General features: G+C 42.2%; 1 protein-coding gene across 1 annotated transcript; it reads right to left on the reverse strand.

Annotated features, from left to right (window-relative positions):
• Positions 1 to 1,660: 1,660 nt before the first annotated feature.
• Positions 1,661 to 19,422, reverse strand: LOC128106279 (NADPH-dependent 3-keto-steroid reductase HSD3B3-like). Its single transcript, XM_052731671.1, has 3 exons — positions 18,504 to 19,422; positions 11,331 to 11,495; positions 1,661 to 5,084 (listed from the first exon to the last, which is right to left on the reverse strand). Exons 1-3 carry the CDS (start codon positions 18,646 to 18,648, stop codon positions 4,273 to 4,275), a joined length of 1,122 nt encoding a protein of 373 aa, XP_052587631.1. The 5' UTR covers positions 18,649 to 19,422; the 3' UTR covers positions 1,661 to 4,272.
• Between the last annotated feature and the right edge of the window lie 1,182 nt (positions 19,423 to 20,604).

The following is a 20,604-nucleotide window of genomic DNA, read 5'->3' on the forward strand; positions in this document are numbered from 1 at the left end:
TTGTGGCTTACCGGTGTCTTACATCATGCTTCTCCTCACGGTGGCTGGCCACATCTGCTCGCCTCAGCCTTCCACCTGCCAGAATTCTCCTCTTCCTTGTCCCACCTACACTATCCTTCCTGCCTGGCTACTGGCCAATCAGCGTTTCATTTATCAATCAATCATAGCAACATATACTTACAGCATACAGGACATCCCACAGCACAGGGCCTTGTTCAACTGTGGGTTCTATAGTCAGCTACTGACTCTTATCTTGTAAGGCCTCAAACCTGTCCTGATTGGCTTCCTCTGCTCAGGGAAGCTGAGGGATGAGAGGGAGGGAGGGGAAGGAAAGATGCTAAGGCTATAGAAGGATATGTGTAGCTAGAGTTTTCCAGTCCTGCCTGGCCCATGGTCAGGACAAATCTCTCTCACCTGCCAGTCCCACAGCCACTCAGACCCAACCGAGTAAACACACAGAGACTTATATTGCTTATAAACTGTATGGCCGCAGCAGGCTTCTTGTTATCTAGTTCTTATATCTTAAATTAACCCATTTCTATTAATCTATAAGTTGCCACATGGCTTGTGGCTTACCGGTATCTTTTACATGTTGCTTGTCATGGCAGTGGCTGGCAGCGTCTCTCTGCCTCAGCCTTCCACTTCCCTGAATTCTCTCTCTCCTTGTCCCACCTATACTTCCTGCCTGGCTGCTGGCCAATCAGTGTTTTATTTATTAACCAATCAGAGCAACATATTTGACAAACAGAACATCCCACAGCACTTCTGCCCCCCCCTTTTTTTTAAAGGAAGGTTTTAACTTTCACATAGTAAAATTACAGATAACAAAACAATTATCAAGCAAGAATTACAGTTATAATATCTAGTTTATTTATAATATCTAATCTATTGGGCAAATTTAAAGAAGATATCCTATCCATCCTAGATTTTTGAGTCTAAGGTTTCACATCTAACTTATCTATTATCATAACTAGGGAAAATTATACCTATCTAGTCTTCAGCTACATCAAAGACCTCAGAAGGATATAATATTACCTGAGAATTGGGAAAAGGATGCAAGCAACTTTCAGGAGTCTTGCAAGAGTAGACAGAGACAACTGGCAGCCTGGACAGTCACCTAATGTTCCTTTGAAAAATTGGGGCATCTGTCTTCATTCCACAGTCCTAGATTCTCTCAGTCATTTCTCTCTGTGTCCTATAGAATGTCTGGCAGTTTCTTCTGCGGAGCAGGAACCTGAAGGACTATTTCACCAAGCAAAGTTTAGTGGTCACCTTCCTATTGGTCCTGCATGTCCAGTCGATCAAGCAGTCCAGGCAAGAACAGTTTCCTGCCCAAATGGCTATTTTTGCCAAGGTGAAAATAAACTCCATATAGAGTGTCTTTGACGCCCATCCTCCTCTCTGAAGTAAATCCGGTGCTGCCAGGAGCAGACATGTCTCTTTGTCCAGAAAGTCTAAATTTTTAAAACATTTTAAATGCCATATTCTGTAGGTCTTTGAAGTGTTTGAAGATTACCTACCTAACTGAATTATATCTATATATACCTAGAAAACATGACTATAAGTTTGACTATCATAGAAGACTAATTATTAATCTGTATTTCTTCGTTATCCATTACAATTTAAATGAGTTACAAAAACATAATGCCTCAAACGAGAGTAGAAATATATATACAGTATAACAAATTAAGTTTAAACTTGTATCAATAAACTAAAATCTCTAGCAATGTGAAACATTTTTAAACAATTTGCTCTTTAAAAGTAGATTCAATAATCTACTCTTTCATCCTATCATATCTATATCATATCCCCTTTTTCTTTAGAAAGAGATCATATTTATAATTAACCTGATTTAAATAAAAATATTGGTTTTTCTCAGTCCCACACCAGAGGGCTCTTCTGATATGGGACAAAGGAACCTCTTAACCTTTTCTTTTAGCAATATGCCTGGGTTTAGAGAAGGAGTGAGCCAATTCCATCTCCAAAGCCAGGTTGGTATATTTGGGAATTTGGGCGTAGCTTCTCTTACTACTTCCTGCTGGAGGGGGCACTGTATCTTATGGGGACACAAAGAAAATTTTAGGATTATGGGGTAGTCCATGAGGGTGTATCATCTGAGCCAGTTGCCTGAAACTGTTCCGGATGTTGGATCATTTGGGCCCTGGTATCATCGGAGACCTTTTCGGGGGTCTTGGTTGGTCAAAACTGATGTATCTTAATCTGGAACAAATCCATAGCCTCTGGCTTTCTGTGGAAACAAAAGCAGAGCCTCCTTTCCAAAGCAACATATCCTTACATCCAAATTTTGAAGTCAAGGTACCTTTAAAATGTACATATTAGTTTAACTCAGCAGCCTTTACAATCAAATGTCTCTCTGCAGTTAAAAATCCCAAAGACAGCATGATCGAGATTCTCTGTGTGATCTCTATCTTTACGTGGCTTATATTTTATATTACCTTTAGTGTCTCTTTAAAGACTTTATTTTAAAACTTTTTTTCTTTAATATAGCTGTCTATATTCCTTTCTTTTCTCTTCCAAGCCCACGTACATTTTTATACATATTGTAAACCATTTAGAGGTGCATTTCATTTGAGTCTGTCTTATTGTGAATCAATTGTTTTAAACTGTAGCAATTGTAAGACCTAAACGGCTGCTGTGAATGCTGGCTCCGCTCACCTCAGCTTCCCAACATGGTGGTGGTACGTTTTCCGCCAGCTCTGGGAGACATCAATTCTCAGAAACAGTGGTTTATGCTTCTATCATAGCAGCGTGTAGCCCAGAAACCTCTTTTTTTTTTTTTTAACTAGCAAAAACTATATCCAACACACAGCATAGTGGGCAGCTTGGAGACATCTCAGTGTAACATAGGGTAGGTCAAGCCTGCAGGAACGCCACGGACCCACCATAGAGTAGCTCAAACCTGCAGGCTGCCACTAACTTGAGAGAGACAAGTAGGAAGCTGTTTTTTTGCTCCATTTTAGAATCTTTTTTTTTCTCAGGTTTTAAGTGGAAACTCTTGCCAACCCGTTGGGTGCCATTTGTAGGTAGAGTTCTCCAGTCCTGCATGGCCCATGGTCAGGACAAATCTCTCTCACCCGCCAGTCCCACAGCCACTCAGACCCAACTGAGTAAACACAGAGAGACTTACATTGCTTATATACTGTATGGCCACAGCAGGCTTCTTGTTATCTAGTTCTTATATCTTAAATTAACCCACTTCTATTAATCTATAAGTTGCCACTTGGCTTGTGGCTTATGGGTATCTTTTGCATGTTGCTTGTCATGGTGGTGACTGGCAGCATGTTTTATTTATTAACCAATCAGAGCAACACATTTGACACACAGAACATCCCACAGCACTATAGCTTTAAGAGATTGGGAAATGGAGGAAAAGAGATGGAGAGGCAGCTACATTTAGAGGTAGGGATAGCAGACTTTCACATCATAGACTCAGGAGGAGGTACATTTGGGGGAATTCATTACAAGGAGACTCTCAGATCATCTATGATGCCCAGGGCCATTTGTCACCGTGCTCACAGTCTCCTGGGTAGCTCTCAAGGCTTGTCCTGGTTCTAGAGAGCCCCATGTATAGTTGGTAGGAAGGGTAAGAAGGACGGAGACCAAGGGAGGCAAGACTCTGCCCTGGAAGAACAGATTATGTTCAAGGGCTGTGCTGTACCCACTGACAACCAGTGTGAGCTCCACCATTCAGTGGGAGGAAGTGGGTTTGAATTTCCTAAGACCATGAGCAAGATACTGTCTGTGACCTGGTGATGCTGAACTGAGGCAATCCAGGTCAGTCATCTAGTCCATGCTAGGGCCCACCTCTGTGAGAGTGACATTCTGTTTCTGTTCTCACTATGGCCTTAATTGGCTATAGAAAGGAAAGCTGGAATCAAGACTCCCCAGACCAACCTTCTCTGGACTAGACATGAAACCTTTTTATTGTTCTTTCTTTGAGCTTCATGAAGCAATGGGAATTTTCTCAGACAAGCAATGCTTTGGGACTGTGAGAGGAGAAATGGAAATTCTGATGAATTTCTAAGTTACAGGAGGCTCTGGGCAGTTCACCACTAGAAACTGAGCCTTTATTCATAGCAGCTGAGGCACAGCCTGTGTGTCTCTGGGCAAGTGCTAAGGGCAAAAGTTTGGGACTGGGTCAGTGCCTGGCAAGGCTTCGGTGACCTGAAGACAAGTTGGCCAGTGTGTCAAAGGGAAGTGTAAGAGTTGGGTTGTATCTTAGACTCTTCTGGAGTCCCTGCCATGATCACATCACTGAGTCTTTGTGTTCAGTTTTCCCTTGTGTTGCTCCACTAGTGACCCAATCCACTGAGAAGTTTTCTGCCTGGCTTCCTCCCAGCTGACAAGAGGCTCATAGCCCAGATCTCGCTGAGCTTTCTTGTAGGAGAAGGTGAACACACTATTTGTTACTGTGACCAAAAAGCGGTTAAAAGGAGGCCGGTAACTGTAGATTGGACGCAGCAGGAAGCTCACAGTTTCCAACAGGAAGGCAAGCCAGTAGAGCATGGGCAGAGGAAGGCTCCAACTGGAATCAAGGCGGAGGCCCCAGTCCTTGCTCAGGGCATAATATAAATCAACAGAGCTTTGGTGAGGGGTTTCATCTGAGATGTAGTAGAACTGACCTTGGATATTTGGTGACTTTTTGGGGTCTTGTAGGCCCTTGGCTGCCAGAATGTGTGCCCAGGCAGAATTAGTCACAAACACTGGGCTGATCACAGAGAATTTGCCCAAACTGTCAAGAATGCCATTGTTCTTGAGTGCTCTATTCACTGCATATGAAACGTGTTGACTCCCTTCCCCATAGATGAGTGGGATTCTTAAGGCACAAGTACGCAAAGTGCCACCATCTTTCAGGCTGCTCCCATTGGCTGCCAGCACTGCTTTCTCAGCCATCTTTTTGCTGTATGGGTAGGGATTAGACCATCTGCTTTCATGATGGTCTTCCTCGCAGCCATTCTGGATGACCTCCTTGTAGGAGTTTGGTCCAGCCACAGACACTGAGCTGCTGTAGATGAAGACCGGGACACTGGCTTCCACACAAGCATCCAACAGGAGCTGAGTACCTGAGCATGGGGAGTTCACCGTTACTGGTAGGAAAGTAGCTCAAGGGTCCACTGTGGAGTCAGAGTCAACCCCACCTCAACCCCAATGGAAGGGCTACTACAGATCTAAATACATCCTTACCTGATCCTGACTCAAATTGCCATTCTATAGCCACAGAATAACCCCCAAATTAAAAGAGGCGACATTTAGATTCTGAAAAACAGGGATTTCTAGGTTTCTGAGTTTATAGAGCTCTCTCTTTCCTTTTCTCTGTCTCTCCCCATCTCTCTATCTCTGTCTTTTTCTCTCTCTCTCTGTTTGAATATAATTATTCTTCTTTTCAGTGTTGGGATCACACCTAGGGTCTTCCACATGGTAGACTAGGCCCATCCCACTGAACCTCTGTCCCAGTTAGCTTTCTGTTGCTGTGATAACCACATGACCAAAGGCATGTGTGGAGGGAACAGTTTATAAGGCTTCTATGTTCCCATCGCAGTGTCTCACTGAGGAAAGTCACCCAGGAACAAAGGCAGGGACCATGGAGGAATGTTTTTTACTGCTTTGTTTCCCATGTGCTCAGCTTGTTTACCTGTATAACTCAGGACCACCTGCCTAGGGATGACACACCCCACAGTAAGCCAGGCCCTCCCATATCCATCACTGATCCAGAAAATAACCCACAGATATAACCCCTGGCCAATCTGATGGGAGCAATTTCTTAGCTGAGGTTCCCTCTCTACAGGTGACTACTATGAATCAGAAAAACAGCATTTTTATTCTGGAAAGTACTTCCCTAGATTTTTATTCTGGGAAATTATTTCTTTATGTTTTCTAGAAACTGACATCAAGAAATTCCCATTATTTTGAAGATGTTGCTCAGTGATTAAGCCTTTGCCTTTTGAGTAGGTTTCATCCCTGAAACAACGGCAACAACAGAAATTCAAAGAGGCTCCTCCTCCAAAGAAAAGCAAAGAGTTACTTATTTTTATGTATTTCATTTCATTAGAGGAGGGCTGTTAATTAATCCAAAAATTCAAGTTACCATATTCTCAGAAGTAGTTCAGAATTACAGCATGCCCACTCAGGTACAACGAAGAGGCATTATGTATTTTTATTTTATTTTATCTTATTTTTAGGATGGAGTCTTATTCCTATGTAGTCCAGACTGGGTTCTAAGGTATGATCTTCCTGACTCAGCCTCCTGAGTGCTAGGATTACAGATGGGCACCACTCCATCTGGGCATGCAATATACACTCTTTATAGTATTAAAGTTTAGTTTAGTTTAGTATTAAACTAATTTTTTTCTCATTTAGTTAAGACTAACACAGAACAGAGGATCTGAGTATTTACCCAAAAATGTGCAGGGCAGGGTATGAGGGAAGTAGCTAGGTAGAAGTAATAGGGATCCTTTTGAGTTGGTAATGGCCATTCCCAAATAATTAGTTGATTTGGAAAAGCAGCCCAAGTCACTAAATTTGGAGGTCACATGGAGGATACATGCCAGATGGGACCTTGGAAAACAGTGATACTAAGAAGATTGGCTTTTGGTGGGAAATCAGAGTGATCATATTATATAGTAAAGGCCTTTGTTAAAGTATATTGCAAATCTACTTTCCAAGGCACTAACCATTTAAGGATGGAGATATGAGGAAGAGACTCTAGGACCAGTCTTCAAGAGTGGACTAACACTGATCTGAAGAGATGACCTTGTAAAAATTGGAAAACCATTGCTGTTTAGAAAACAAGTGCTGGATCATTCTTTCTGGCAGACCCCTGTGGAGCGGTTTTGATGGCTCTCTACTGAGGAAAGGTCAGGGATTGGTCCAGAGAGGCAGTGTGTAGAAGCCCAGCAGGGAGATGGGTTCCCACATTTCACCTGAGTGTATTCTTGAGGAGAGAGGGATAAGAGATATTAGATAGAAGGATTGAGGAGATGGAAACCAAAAGATACACAGGATAGCCTTGGGTTGGCCTGGAACATTATTCAACCCCACCTCCTGTCTCTTCTAAGGGGCGATTTATAGGAGTACCAAGGGTGGAGCAAAAGACCTCCTCCTAGCTCAGCCAAGTACAGACCCTTTCCAATCACCTGGTCACCACACACGGGGTCGAACAATCCTCTAATGCAGCTCTGTCGGGTAAAGCATGCTCAGAAATCACTAGGAAACCTTGATGAGCTTCAACAACTCCACTTTCTTTATATAATAATGGGCTTCCCAGGTCCCTCAGATAGAAAGTGCCTGTCTTAGGTCATTCTTGATTAATTTTACATACACAGATTCAGGAAGCTATCAAGAAGAAAGTGGCCCATCTTTGGTTATCAGCCCTGGCAGGAGGGGGTACAGAGCCTAACTTAACTCTGGCCCAGGTCCCTACTAACATCTTGCAAACATCCACAGAGATCTCCATAGCTGCCACACCTCCTAGTAAAGGAGTAGAGGATAAAAAAGATGGAATATCCCTTTTGGAATAGGTCTAAGGTGATGACAGCAGTCTTAGCTGCACCAAGTCTCTTTTCTAAATCAATACTCTTTCCTAGCAAATGTTCAATAAAATTTTCAAGAGACTATTTTGATTCCCAGGAAAAAAACAGCCATTTCAAAGCTCTTTTAGTATTCACTCACGTAAACAAAACCATGCCAATTATAAAGACACTTACAAACTAACTTGATTGTGGGAGGCCTACCCCTTTCTAAACAAAAACAGAAGGAGTGGAAACATCTAGGAAGAAGACAGAAAAGCTCCCCTAATTATGATACCTTTTTGCTTAAGTTTTCCAGGGGCCACTGAGACCATAAAATTATATTTTGAGCTATCATAAAAAGTGTTCAAATATATCTGAAGGCAAAAGAGTAACAAAAGCAATTCTAGTATGAACTTCAAACTTCTTATAAATCACTACAAACTTCTTATAAACTTACTTTCAACATTTACACTTTTTACATTAAACATTCATACTTCTTACATTAAACATTTTATACTTTTTACATTCAACATTTATACTTTTTACATTCAATATTTATACTTTCACATTCAATATTTACATTTTTACATGCTTAATTCAAAAGGAAACTCTATAGAACTATTTTACAAACTTATCTAGAAGAATCTCTTAACCGATCTAACTTATATTCAAAATCAAAATCTATTAGCAAACATCTAGAAGAGATTTCTTAACAGAACTATAATAAGACAGGAAGTATGCAGTTACTTCCTGTTCCGAGTTAATAGTCAGCTTTGATATCATTCTGAGAGTTTTCCTGACAGTTTGAAGTCAGAGCCTAATTCATTAGTGGCTGTAAGCTTGACTGAGGGTAAAATTCCCTTTTCTTAATTTTTTTTTATTTATTTTTTATTTATTTTTTTTATTTTTTAGGTTTTTCGAGACAGGGTTTCTCTGTGCAGCTTTGCGCCTTTCCTGGATCTCGCTCATCTAGACCAGGCTGGCCTTGAACTCACAAAGATCCGCCTGCCTCTGCCTCCCAAGTGCTGGGATTAAAGGCGTGCGCCACCACCGCCCGGCCCTTTTCTTAATTTTTTAAAGCTGCTTTTTAACATTATCATGAGCGATTCAATGATGCCAATGTTTCTCTCTTGCATTTCAAGCACAACACAAGAGTCTTATTTTTTTTTATTTGCCCGAAAGTTTTTTCTTTCTTCAGACCCAAAGCAATTTCCCAGTATACGGACCTCTTTCCCTAGTTTTCTAAAAGGTTTCAAAGTGACTTGTTGACAAACAGTGTCAGCACTTTAATTGCTTCCTGACAGGCAACTGTTCACCTGTTTCTAGTTCTTGAGAGGCAAGCTAACAAAGCTTGTGGAAAAAAATAGCATTTTGAGCTGGAAAAACACTGATAAAACAAGAGTTTTGGGGCAGTGCAGTACCAGTATCTCTTTTACAGACTTCATTTCCCAAACTACCTTTCTCTATATTGTCACACTGTTACAAACCACTTTATGGACTACATCTCCCAAGCTGCCATTTTATATATCTTCATCCTGTTACAAATGAACTTCGTTTCCCCTGCTGCTTTTCTGGTCTACCACAGTCCGGTTTCCATTTACAGGGTTTGTGTTCATACTGAAAGTCAAGATCAGGGGACCTTTTTGACACAGGAGGTTTCTGTTCTCCCTGAGCTGCTGGCATTGACAGGTGTACTTCCTTCACCTAACATTGTCTCCAGAGTGGTCCACACCTGTCGACAGGTGCACACTCAGACAGGCATTTCAGTAACCTTTTGCCCACACCCCACCTCGCTTTACTGGATCGGTGAAAAAGTAAAGAGAGTACTTGAAAATAGAGCCTTTTTAGCAAGATTTTCCCCCCAATAGAGAAAGAAACGAAAGAACTTTCTGAGAGATGTTCTTTTCACGGCCTTGGGTGCTGCATAGCTCCACCTACTGTTGGGGCTGGTAGTCAAGCAGGCCACTCTCCTGTTCCCACTGGCCTTGTTTTTATGCAAATTTTGCCTTAGCTCTTCCCATGCTGCCTTTATAGCTGCTGAGAACTTAGATCCTGCTTTTTGATGCCAGCAGCTTTTTCCCCTGGGTTCTGCTCTGCCTTTGCTTGGGCTCCATCTTCAGTGGGGAAGCTGACCCACTCAGATCTCTGCCTGTACTCTCCAAAGAATGGATTGCTAGGCTCTAGCCACAGGGGATTTTGGCAAGGGTCTAAAGTATCTGCTGTTTTTCTAATTTCGACTGGAAGGGGAGATAGGACTAGCAGAGAGGATTTGCCCTGTTCCAAGTGGATGTTTGTTTTTTCTAGAGCAATTACAGGTGATTTTCCCATACTGATGGATGTTATTTCCAGGTGATTTAATTTTTGCCATTTTAGAAAGAGAAAAAAAAAAAAATCTGAGAAGACCCGAAGAGCTTCTAGTATTTCAGAGAGAGATTACTAAGTTTTTTCCCAAGAAAGCATTCCGTTTTTGAGAGAAAGATTACTAAATTTTCCCCAAGACTTCTGTTCCCTAAACTTGGCTTCACGGCTAAGGAAACTAATTCTGGTGGTTTGATGTCATCATATAGTAACAGTGTCAGTGGAGTGAAGAGTTTTATGTCATCTTAATCTGCCTCAGGGAAAGTCCTTTCCTCTGCCACTCAGGACAAAATCTAAACTGTTCACAATCCAAATCTTCCACAGGAATCTTTGTCTGCCCATTTTTCTGATCTTTGGGGATCAGAAATCAGAGGAAAATCTCTGATTTCCTCCCCAGGAGTTTGCATTCATAGTCCCATAGTTGGAAAAATCAAGGAGATAGTTCCTCTATCTTGTTGCTTATCTTATCCTAAGTTTTTTTCTACACAATATTCATACATTTTACCTTATATTTTTCCTTAATTTTTATAGATGGAAATTAAGAGAGAGAGGAAAAGAAAGTAATCTAGATAGAGAGAAATATACATTGCAGCCTCACTCACTTTTAACTTCAGCATTAAGCCACCTAATTTTCACTCTTTAGAATCAAATACCGTCACCTTTATTTTTAATTCCTTACCGGGCATGCCCCCTTACACCTGAGACACCTCCACTCTCCTTTTGCCAAGTCCCCTATTCCAGTCCTGGCACCATTTGTGGGAGCCCAGCTGGGACACTGGCTCCATATTTTATGACAGATTACTCTTGAGTAGTGAGGAATAAGAGATATTAGATAGAAGGATAGAGGAGATGGAAACATAGAAACACAGGATAGCCTCAAGAGGGACTGTATCATATACTACCTCCTCCTGTCCCTTCTAAAAGGCTAGGTAGAGGAAACCCAAGGGGTGGAGCAAAAGACCTCCCCCTAGCTCAGTCAAGTGCAGACCCTTTTCAATCACCTGGTAACCATGCACGTGGTCAAGCAATTCTGTAATGCAGTCCTGCTGGGTGAAGCAAACTCAGATCTCACTAGGAAAACTTTGTGGGCATTCACGGCAGTGGGTGGGTGGACATCAAACATTTGGAGATGGAGTCCACTCTCTTTGGCATGGAGGGGCAGGAGAACTTCCTGGCTGTTGAAGAGTCCTGGGTGTGGCTTTATGTCTTTTCTCTCCTTGTGACTACTTGTGGGGCCTCTGTTCTCTCCTCTCTCAGCCCAATCTCTTCTTCTAAACATCAAGGACAACCGCCCTGAGTTCTGCTAGCTGGGCTGACAAGCAGAGGCATCTGACAGACCCAGAGCACAGCAGGTGTTCCATGGCTGGCACTTCCCTTCCTGTCCTCATGCTATTTGACCATTCTGATTTTCCACTCTCTCCATATCCTCCAGAGGCACTGTACCTTTCAGGTTGATATCCAGGACGGTCTGTCTGGGAATGGCACCCAAGATGTCAAGGCTGGCAGCGGTGTGGATGACAACAGAGACGCCCTGGCAGGCTCTCCTCAGGCACTGGGCATCCAGAATGTCTCCCTTCAGCACTGTGACCTTGGCTTTTGTCTGCAGCTCTGAGGAACACAAGACAGGTCACTGGGAAGCTTTCTGCACAGGATGGAAGTTTCCTGACACAGTATCTGTGATCTAGGCCTTTAAGGGCACTCAGAGTGAGGGAATCCTGGCAAGGAGGCCTTTGTACTGAAGGAATAATAAATGCTCAATAATCAGAATGTGTCATTTGTAGGGAAGGAGGAAGCATCTGTGTCTACCCCTCCCTTTGTAGAAAAGGAATCTGAGCAGTGAGATATGATTTGTGCTTTGCACATAAAAGCAGAGTTATGGGAATTCATACAGTGATTAAAGCAACCAGAGATGGGATGGTCGTCCAATGTGAAGAGGGGGAATTAGGATTTAATTGATAGAGGACGGGGAATCACTTGTGGATTCAGACTGAAGGAGAAACAGAGGCAGAGTCCTGCCCTGGAAAGCTTTAACAGTGCTCTCAGGTTGCTAATGGACAGGCATGAAGACATAAGAGTAACCTGGGCAAGCAACAGGTTAATCAGATTGTGTCCTCCAGAGTTCCAGTGAGGAGGACCCAGAAGAGGGAGACACGAAGATGGAAAACTGAGCTCTGCCCCTGACAGGTCTTGATAAGTTCTGAGTCTGGGCTGAGCACAAATGAAGAGTGAGCTCAATTACAAAGAGGCAACTGGAGCCCCAGGGAGAGAACTCAGAATGGGCTCCTGTGATGGGTTTAGCTGAGCATTTCTTATTGGACAGATACATTGTATATAAGGTCACCTCCAAGGGAACATACTTCATCCAGGGGCAATGGATAGCTTCAGATTCCTCTGAAATTTATAGGACAAAACTAGCTAGCAATCACAATGTCACCCATATTAGTTCACAAAATTGATGGTGTGGCAAATGCAGCCTGTATCAATACCCCACACTGGCTCAAACCTCATAATTTACACATGACTTTCTCAGTTTGATATCTCCTTTCCCAGCTGTGTCATGAACTTAGGATTCTAGTGTCCTTGGTATAGTTTGGGGAAAGTGCAGAAAGCTCCAGGGACATGTCTAAGGACAAACATCATTCTAGTGAAGACTCTATGTTCCTCTGCCTCCATCCAATCCATGCCCACTTCTCTATGCACTCTAAGATCAAGACCCTTTTGAAATAAACTCTTTTGAGACAATCAGGTCAACTAAATATGCAATGAATGCCAAAGAATACTTTGATAGAGGCAGAAGTAGAAATCCAGAGCTGGAGAAATCCTTCTTGGGACATAATACAATCTCTGCTGAATGTGTCTACTGTAGTCCACCTCTCCCCTGTCAGGGAACCCCAAGAAGGCCTTGACATAGAGGATGAAGGGTTAAAGCCTTCTGGGAAGGCAGCAGGTACCAGGACTTGGCAGTTGTTCTTCACTGCCACATCATAGAGCTGATGCTGCGCTGTGAGCTGCAGTAGGAGATTCAGAGAGAAGCTACCACACTCCAGCCTTTGAAAGGACAGAGGCTCCCACCAGACCTCCTGGACCCCTACCCTACTTTGTCTTATTTTAGCTGGCGGATCTTGAGGAAATCAGTTAACATTGTTGCACCCAAAGTCCGATGTCCCCAAAGACCATCAAGAGACCAATCTGAATGCAAAAGCAAAAAGGTTTTTAATTTCACGAGTTCAAACCCAGGTCCCTTTTACAACCATCACAGCAGTGGAGTGAGATGGACCTTAAGCAGTAACAGGATGGGATTTTTATAGTGATTAGGGTTGGGAGTCTAGGGGAATTCCAACTCTGTAGAGTCACAAGCTCAGGATTGGTGCCTACTTCAGGTTGGAGATGCTTGGTTTGAACAGATTGGAGCGTTGCAGCTACAAGGAAATTGCCATCTTCTCTAGCAGTTTATGTCATGCCCCTATATTGTTGGCAGACAAACTTTCTCTGACCATTAGACATTCCATTTCTTATCTGCAGGAAACTTGCTCCCTCTGACATCTATGGTATTGAATCTGTCATATCCTTTAGGTTATGGTAGGAAATATCTGGAACTCTTTTTTTATGTGACTCTTAATTGTCTGGGTCTAGGGGCAGTACATCATCTGATGAGTTTCCTAGGGCCTGCTGCACCCAGCCTAATCTTCTGGTGGGTTTCCCAGGGCTTGCTGCCCCCTATCTGACCCTTCTCTGAGATGGCTGCCCCATGTCATCCTCTCAAACGTCTGTGTTTTCTCCTTGTCTATAGAGTCAGAAGACAAAATTCCCTTTGTTTTGGGATCTCATGGGGGTGGGGAAATAAGGAGTTTTCATTATTAAGATGTCTCTGACACAAAAGGACACTAGGATTTTCTCCTCTTACTGAGAGGAGGGAGATTCAGTTGGGAAAAATGCCTCCACGTGGTGAGGTTGTAGGCAAGCTGTAGGGCATTTTCATCATTAGTGATTCATGTGGGAGGGCACAGCCCATTGTGGGTGGTGCCATCTCTATGTTGTATAAGAAAGCAGGCTGAGCAAGTCATGAGAGCAAACCAGTGAACCACACCCTTTCATGGCCCCTGTATCACCTCCTGCCTCCACGTTTTTGCTCTGTAAGTCCCTGTCCTGATTTCCTTTGGTTGATAAAGAGTGATATATGGAAGCATAAGCCAAACAAATATTTTCCTCCCCAAGTTGTTTTTACTCATGGTGCGTCCTCACATCAATAGTAATCATTACTAAGATTCTCTATGTTATTTATTTCTTTGTTTGCTTTTTTAGAGATAGGTTGTCTAGGTTATTTGTAAGGAAGTTAAAATAGTAAAACATGAGGCAGAAATTTAAGGTTTATGTATTTCAGCATTTTGTTGTATGTAAAGGGAATCAGCTGAGTATGGAAGGGAAGTGTGACATGTTTTATAACGATTTATGAGGGTATTTATAAAATAGGAAAATGTGTCCAGAAAGGCAGAAGGCAGGGGTAGTTTTTTAGTCTTTTGTTTTTCTTTTTCTTTTTTTTGGTTGGTTTGTTTGTTTCTCTAACGATGGTCCCAAATTATAAAAGAGAGATAAGACCCAGAATGAAGGAAACAGTTGGACTAGTTGTGAATGGTGTAGAAAGCTACAAAAGGATTTCAGAAAGGCACAGGACTTCTTGTAGGAGGCACAGAGGTCCTCATGCCCACAGATGAGCACTAGTGGATCCTGGAATGTTAGCACACAGACTTGTTCCTCCCAGGGAAGGAATGCATAACCAGCTGTCTGTCCAGAAGGCTGGGAGCAGATGTGCTTTCTAGTCTAGTCAACTTTGCACAGTCTGTGCTTGAAAATCACACTCGATCCTCCCCAGACCCGTATCCTAGGTTGATTTTCCCTGTCTATAGAACCCATCTTAAGGAAGGCATCCCATGTACTAAATGAAAGAGTTTCCATGTGATCATGTCTGATACTTATTTAGCTTACTTTGTTCCTTAAGGTTTATGTATGTATGCTTTATTGTGCAAAATTATCACAAGAAAGTTTTTGCTAAATTGTGCTGTGCTTAAATACACCGAAATTAAACTATTCAGTGTCAGACTCCAGAAACTGGAACCAACACCAGCTATTTAGAGGTATTGAACTGCCTTCTTGCCTCCCAGGGACTTGTACCCTATTAGCATTAGTGCTCAAAGAGCCCCCTGAAACTTCTGGGACAGATGCACATGACATCAAGCAGTATTGACTTTTGTAGACTGTGAACAGATATCAAAGAGTATTATCACCTGCATAACTGATTCTCCATGTTCATATTGGGGAGTTTTCCCAATAAACGAAAAGCACAGGGTTCAATAATCAATACAGGGAAGAGCAAAACCAACAAAGTTTTCTTGTATCTGATCTTAATAGAGAACTGTGGCACCTCTCGCACCTTTTAGGTAAAGGTGGGCCATCTATATTCTGACCTCTCCTTGTCTTTAATTGTTTTGGTGATTTTTTTGTGTTGTTTTGTAATTTTTACCAAATACTTTAACATTTTATATATTTTACAAACTAAAAATGTAATGTTTTTAATTTACTATTGACTTTGGGATTTCAGGAGGTTCTGGAATTCCAAGGGACCTATATGTTAGACCTGTATTTTCAAATATGCATTTATATATGTCCCAAGATTATATAAGATCTGCAGAAATCTTTCATGTTTGAATGTATGTTTTGTTATCAGTGTTCTTATAATATAACATTACTACATGCTTAAAAAAGTCAACAAATTATTTTTTTTCTAATTCCTTTAAGGAAAATATGGAATTGTATTAAAAATGTTGTTCTGCCTGAACACTATTATGCGCATGGTATTTGTTTGGTTCTTGTTAGGTTTCTCTGTCTCTGTCTCTGTCTCTATCTCTGTCTCTCTCTCTCTCTCTCTCTCTCTCTCTCTCTGTGTGTGTGTGTGTGTGTGTGTGTGTGTGTGTGTTTTCCTTTTAAAACTATTCTACTTCATTTACAAAAAAAAAAAAACAGTCAAGGGAATTGGGTCTGGTTAAACATCTGTGTGAGTTTACTATGTTCTGAGTGTCTTGGTGATATCTCAGCTGTTACTGTTGCAACTATCTGCCTGGGCTCAGAATTTGCCTCTAGGATTTCTGGCCACTGAATCTAGTGTAATAACAGAGATTCATATGCCATTTTGTTATAAATAATATTGAAGTTGTTTTATGCTATTCTACTGTATTAAAAAACAGCTGAGGAAGTCTAGCATGCTTAAAAATCTGTAACAAAAATTAAGTTAAAACTTGTAACTCTAAATTGGAGCTGTTCTGGAAACAACACGTGGTTCTCCACCATCTAAACTAAACGAAGTGCAGTCAGAAGGCTGGCAGCCATCTCTGCTAGGGTTGGAGAAGAGGGAGGTCATGTGACTTCATTGCCATCTTAACTAAAGGTGACCACATGGAGTGGGCCTACCAAGGAGGCAACAACAGGTGTCCAAGATATTTTGGATTAGGATGTATTTTTGTATGATAATTCCTCTTCTATCCTGAGAACAAGGTTTGAGGAAGATAGATGTAAAACAGTGCAAGGAGGTTAGATGTACATTCCTACATCTGTCTCTGTTGGCCTGAACAGAACTTAGGTCAGGGGAGATCCTTTGCCAGACTGCTCACATTTTTCTCTTAGTGGCATATCTTGGCAGGGCCCACTGAAATGTACCCACATCACACTTTGTGTTTGTTTGTTTGAAGACTCTCTGAATGGGCAGGGTTTGGAGAGAGAGACAGGAATGGGGCTTCTCAGACCATGCAGGGACAAGTTGGAGGTTCCAGCTGAACAAGACCCTTGCAACTATTGTTTGTTAAAACTCTGAAGGCTATTACTTTTAACACACCAATACTGACCCATTATTATACGATGCTAATCATTGCAACAAAACAGATAAAATTTATTTTGACGATGGATTCCAAGTACGTGTGGCCCAAGAACTACTCTTTCCAAACCTCTTTGTTGCTCAAGTGTGTGTTAAAGTGTTTGGACACTGAGTTGTGGTGGTTTGAATGAGAATGGCTCTCATAGGTTCATATAAGTGAATACTTGGTCCCCAGTTGGTGGAAAGTTAGGGGGTGTTGCCTTTTTGTAGGCAGTGTGTCCCTGGGCATGGCATTTGCGGATTCAAAAGACTTGCATCATTCCCAGTTAGTTCTCTGTCTTGGCTTGTGGGTCAAGATATGAGCTCTCAGCTATTGCTACAGTGCCATGCTGCCTGCTGCCTGCCCTGCTCCCTGCCGTGACAGTCATCAGCTCTAACTCTCTGAAAACTCTAACTTTAAAACTCTAACTCTGAAAACTCTTTCTTCTATAAGTTGTTTTGGTCATGGTGTCTTATCCCAGCAACAGAAAAGTGACTAAGACAGGCCTCAATCACCTTCCTTCTTCATAGGACCGCATCACACCAGCTCCAGGTATTGGTTCACCTTGGGAAGGAAGGACAATCAAAATCAAACTATAGGGTGTCTGATAAGAGGTTTTATACAGACCCTATCTGACAAAGCCAAGGGATGGGTGGGTGTCATCTAAGCAAAGGGGTTGAATGAACTCTGGAGAGTATGGAGGAAGAGATGCATTCATAATGGCCTCACACAAGAGTGAGGGTCCTTCACAAGCTACATCCACAGAAGGATGTGAGAATGGAGCAGCTGGGAAATGACTGTCAGCCTAGTGCTTGCACTTGACCTGGGGTGGGGGAGAGATAGCAGAAAAACATAACGTACCTCTCCAGTAAAGTCTGTAGACACTTTCTTCGAGCATGAAGGACAGAGAGGAAGAAAGAAGGGAAAGACATTGGAGGAATCCCCATGACACATATGAAGTCCACCTGGCCCTCAGTCTGTTTCTATCTCATTTATATGCTCTCTAGTCTCCCCCCCACTCCGCCCCGTCCCTCTCTGCTTCCTTCATCAATTTACATTTACATTATAATCACTTCCTGCTATGAACTTCACTCTCCCCTACTCTTTAATAAAAACAAACTATAGCTGGGTGGTGGTGGCACATCCCTTTAATCCCAGTACTTGGGAGGCATAGCCTGGCGTATCTCTATGAGTTTGAGGCCAGCCTGGGCTATAGAGTGAGTTCCAGGACAGGTGCAAAGCTACACAGGGAAACCCTGTCTTGAAAAACCAAAACCAAACCAAACCAAACCAAACCAAAACAAAACAAAAAAATAAAAACAACAACAAAAAAAGAAACTACAAAGGGGAAAGAGAAGGTTCAAAGGAGGCAGGTTCCCACTGCTCAGGTCTCCATTTTAATAATCTTTTGCTAGTGTTGTACAATATTGCCATGTCCAGACTTTTTAAGACAGAAATGCTTCCAGAAATGAGAAAACTGATCTACAATGTCTAAATAGGAGAGCAGCACGAAGGCCCAGGGCCTGCCCATGCCCACATTCTCTAGTTCTGGGTCATCCAGAATCCACTTTTTCTAACTATGCAGTGCCTTTTGTGCTGTTTCAACTGTGATTATTCCTGCTGAGGCTCTTCACAGGTCTACCTGTTTCTTACTTGGTGACAATGAAGCCCTCACCATGCCCAGTCCGTGTTCACCAGCCTCCAGGTCACTTACTGGATAATTCCTCCCTGTGTTTTGGAGTGAAGGACCTGAACAAGGCCCTGATTTCCTGCAGCTCTTTCTCCTGAGCCAACATATGGATGATCCTCTGGCCCAGAAACCCTCCTGCTCCTGTCACCAGACAGCTCCACCCCGGCATGGTCAACACAGGAAGCAGATCTCAGTGGCCTCAGGTGTGATGTAACGTCACCCTGAGGAGGGATAGAAAGAGAAGTGCAATGGGTACAGAGTCATGGGTTTCTTACTATAATGACATAGTAGAAAAAGATGTCTTTAAGATGGTTCTTGAACATTTCTCTCATAACATTGCTTCCATGATCCTAAAATATCTAGGTTTTCTTCAAAAAACAAGCAAAAGTTTAGTTCTGCAGCAGACACCAGCTGTGCAACCTCTAAGTTAGGTCAGCTCTGACACTGAGACACTGTCAGACCTCACATGTCAGGCTGTGCCCCAAGGTTGTCCCTGTCACATGAGATGCCACTTCCAAGACTCAGACTGCCTTACCTGTGCTTCTGAGAAAGCGTGCACACCCTGGGGTCCTACAACCCCTCATTGCATATGGTTAGTTCCTGCAGCTCCTCTCGGACTTCAGGGACTAAAGCTTTCATCCATTAGCTTTTGTAGTATGCATCTTAAAAGATCTTATAAATAAAAACAAACCTGGAGCCAGGTATTAGGGTGAGTGCTGGAAGATCAGAGAAGCAGAACAAGTCACAGCCACCTCACATTGCCAACTTCTCACCTGATCCTGTTTCCTCAGCTAGAAGCCTCTGAGTCCTCATCTGAATGGATCTCAGCTGAACTGCTGCTAAAAGCTTAAAGATTAAAAAGAGCTCTAGTTCCTGGTCCTCATGGTGGCACTATACCATGGGACTGGACTAGGCCCTCTGTATATGGAAGATGGTTGTTTGGCTCGAACTGTTTGGGGGACACCGAGGCAGGGGGATCAGGATCTGTCCCTGGTGCATGGGCAGGCTTATGTGGATCCAGTGCCTGAGGTGTGACACCTTGTGGAGCCTTGGTGCAGTGGGGAGGGTCTTGGATCTGCCTAGGCTCAGTGTGCTGGGCTCTGCTGACTCTCCATGGGAGACCTTGATTTGGGGGATGTGGAGATGTGGGGTGGCTTGGGAAGGAGGCCTGGGGGGTGGAAGGAGGAAGGAGATGGGATCTGTGGGTGGTATGTAGAGTGAGTAGAAAATTTCTTAATAAAGAAAAATGGAAAAAAAGAAAGACAGACATTAATTGGTTACAGCCTGCCATTGGATTATCTATTTAAGAATTAAGTCATTTGTTTCAAACTTTGCAAGATGTCTCAGATTTAAACAGTCCAAGACAGTTAACAGCTGAGGCAGAAAGGGAATTAGCCCAAACAGAACAAAACGTACAGAATGCCTCTGTGGGTCGATTAGATCTCACAACTGAATGTATTTTCATAATTGTACCTTCCAATCATTCCCCTACTGGAGTCATTATGCAGAGGGAGAATAATATTTTAGAATGGATTTTCCTATCTCACAGACAAAGTAAAAAGTTAAAGACCTATATAAAAAATGTTTCTTCATCAATTGTTGTGAATGAATCCCACTGAGATTGTTGTACCCTGTATTAACACTGAAATTGTGCAATTATGGGTGATTAATGATGACTGGCAAAGAACTAATAGTAATTTCTTAGGAGTAATTAATGACAAATATCCAAAAAGAGAGAAACTTCAGTTAATTAAATCAACTGGTTAGATTCTTCCCCTCATAATAAAAAGAACACCTATTTCTGGGACTGTTACATTTTATCCTGATGCAAGTAATTTAGGAATGCCTGGTTATAAAGCAGGAAACTAGTAAAGTGCTTCAAAGTCCGTATGATTCAGTTACAAAAATCAGAGTTATATGCTATTCTGATGGTTTTATTAAACTTTAATAAATGTCTTAATATAATTATTGATTCTCAATATGCAGAAAGGGTTGTATTGCATATAAAAAGTACTGAACTTATTCGTGGTAATTCAGAATTAACTTTATTATTTGTACAACTAGATATGCAATCCAAAAAAGGAATTTCCCATTTTATATTGCCCATATTTGCTCTCATACTGGG

The sequence above is a fragment of the Peromyscus californicus genome, unplaced genomic scaffold (assembly GCF_007827085.1).
Source record: "Peromyscus californicus insignis strain IS unplaced genomic scaffold, ASM782708v3 Scaffold_9__1_contigs__length_137607984, whole genome shotgun sequence".
Lineage (NCBI taxonomy): Eukaryota > Metazoa > Chordata > Mammalia > Rodentia > Cricetidae > Peromyscus > Peromyscus californicus.

Bases quoted from the DNA above. Each gene is read 5' to 3' on its own strand.
- LOC128106279 (XM_052731671.1), bottom strand. From the start codon at position 18,648: ATGCCGGGGTGGAGCTGTCTGGTGACAGGAGCAGGAGGGTTTCTGGGC. The intron at 11,496-18,503 runs GTAAGTGACCTG...TGTGTTCCTCAG, and splicing joins ACACAGGGAGGAATTATCCA to AGCTGCAGACAAAAGCCAAG. The intron at 5,085-11,330 runs GTACAGTGCCTC...CCCCATGCTCAG, and splicing joins CCTGGATATCAACCTGAAAG to GTACTCAGCTCCTGTTGGAT.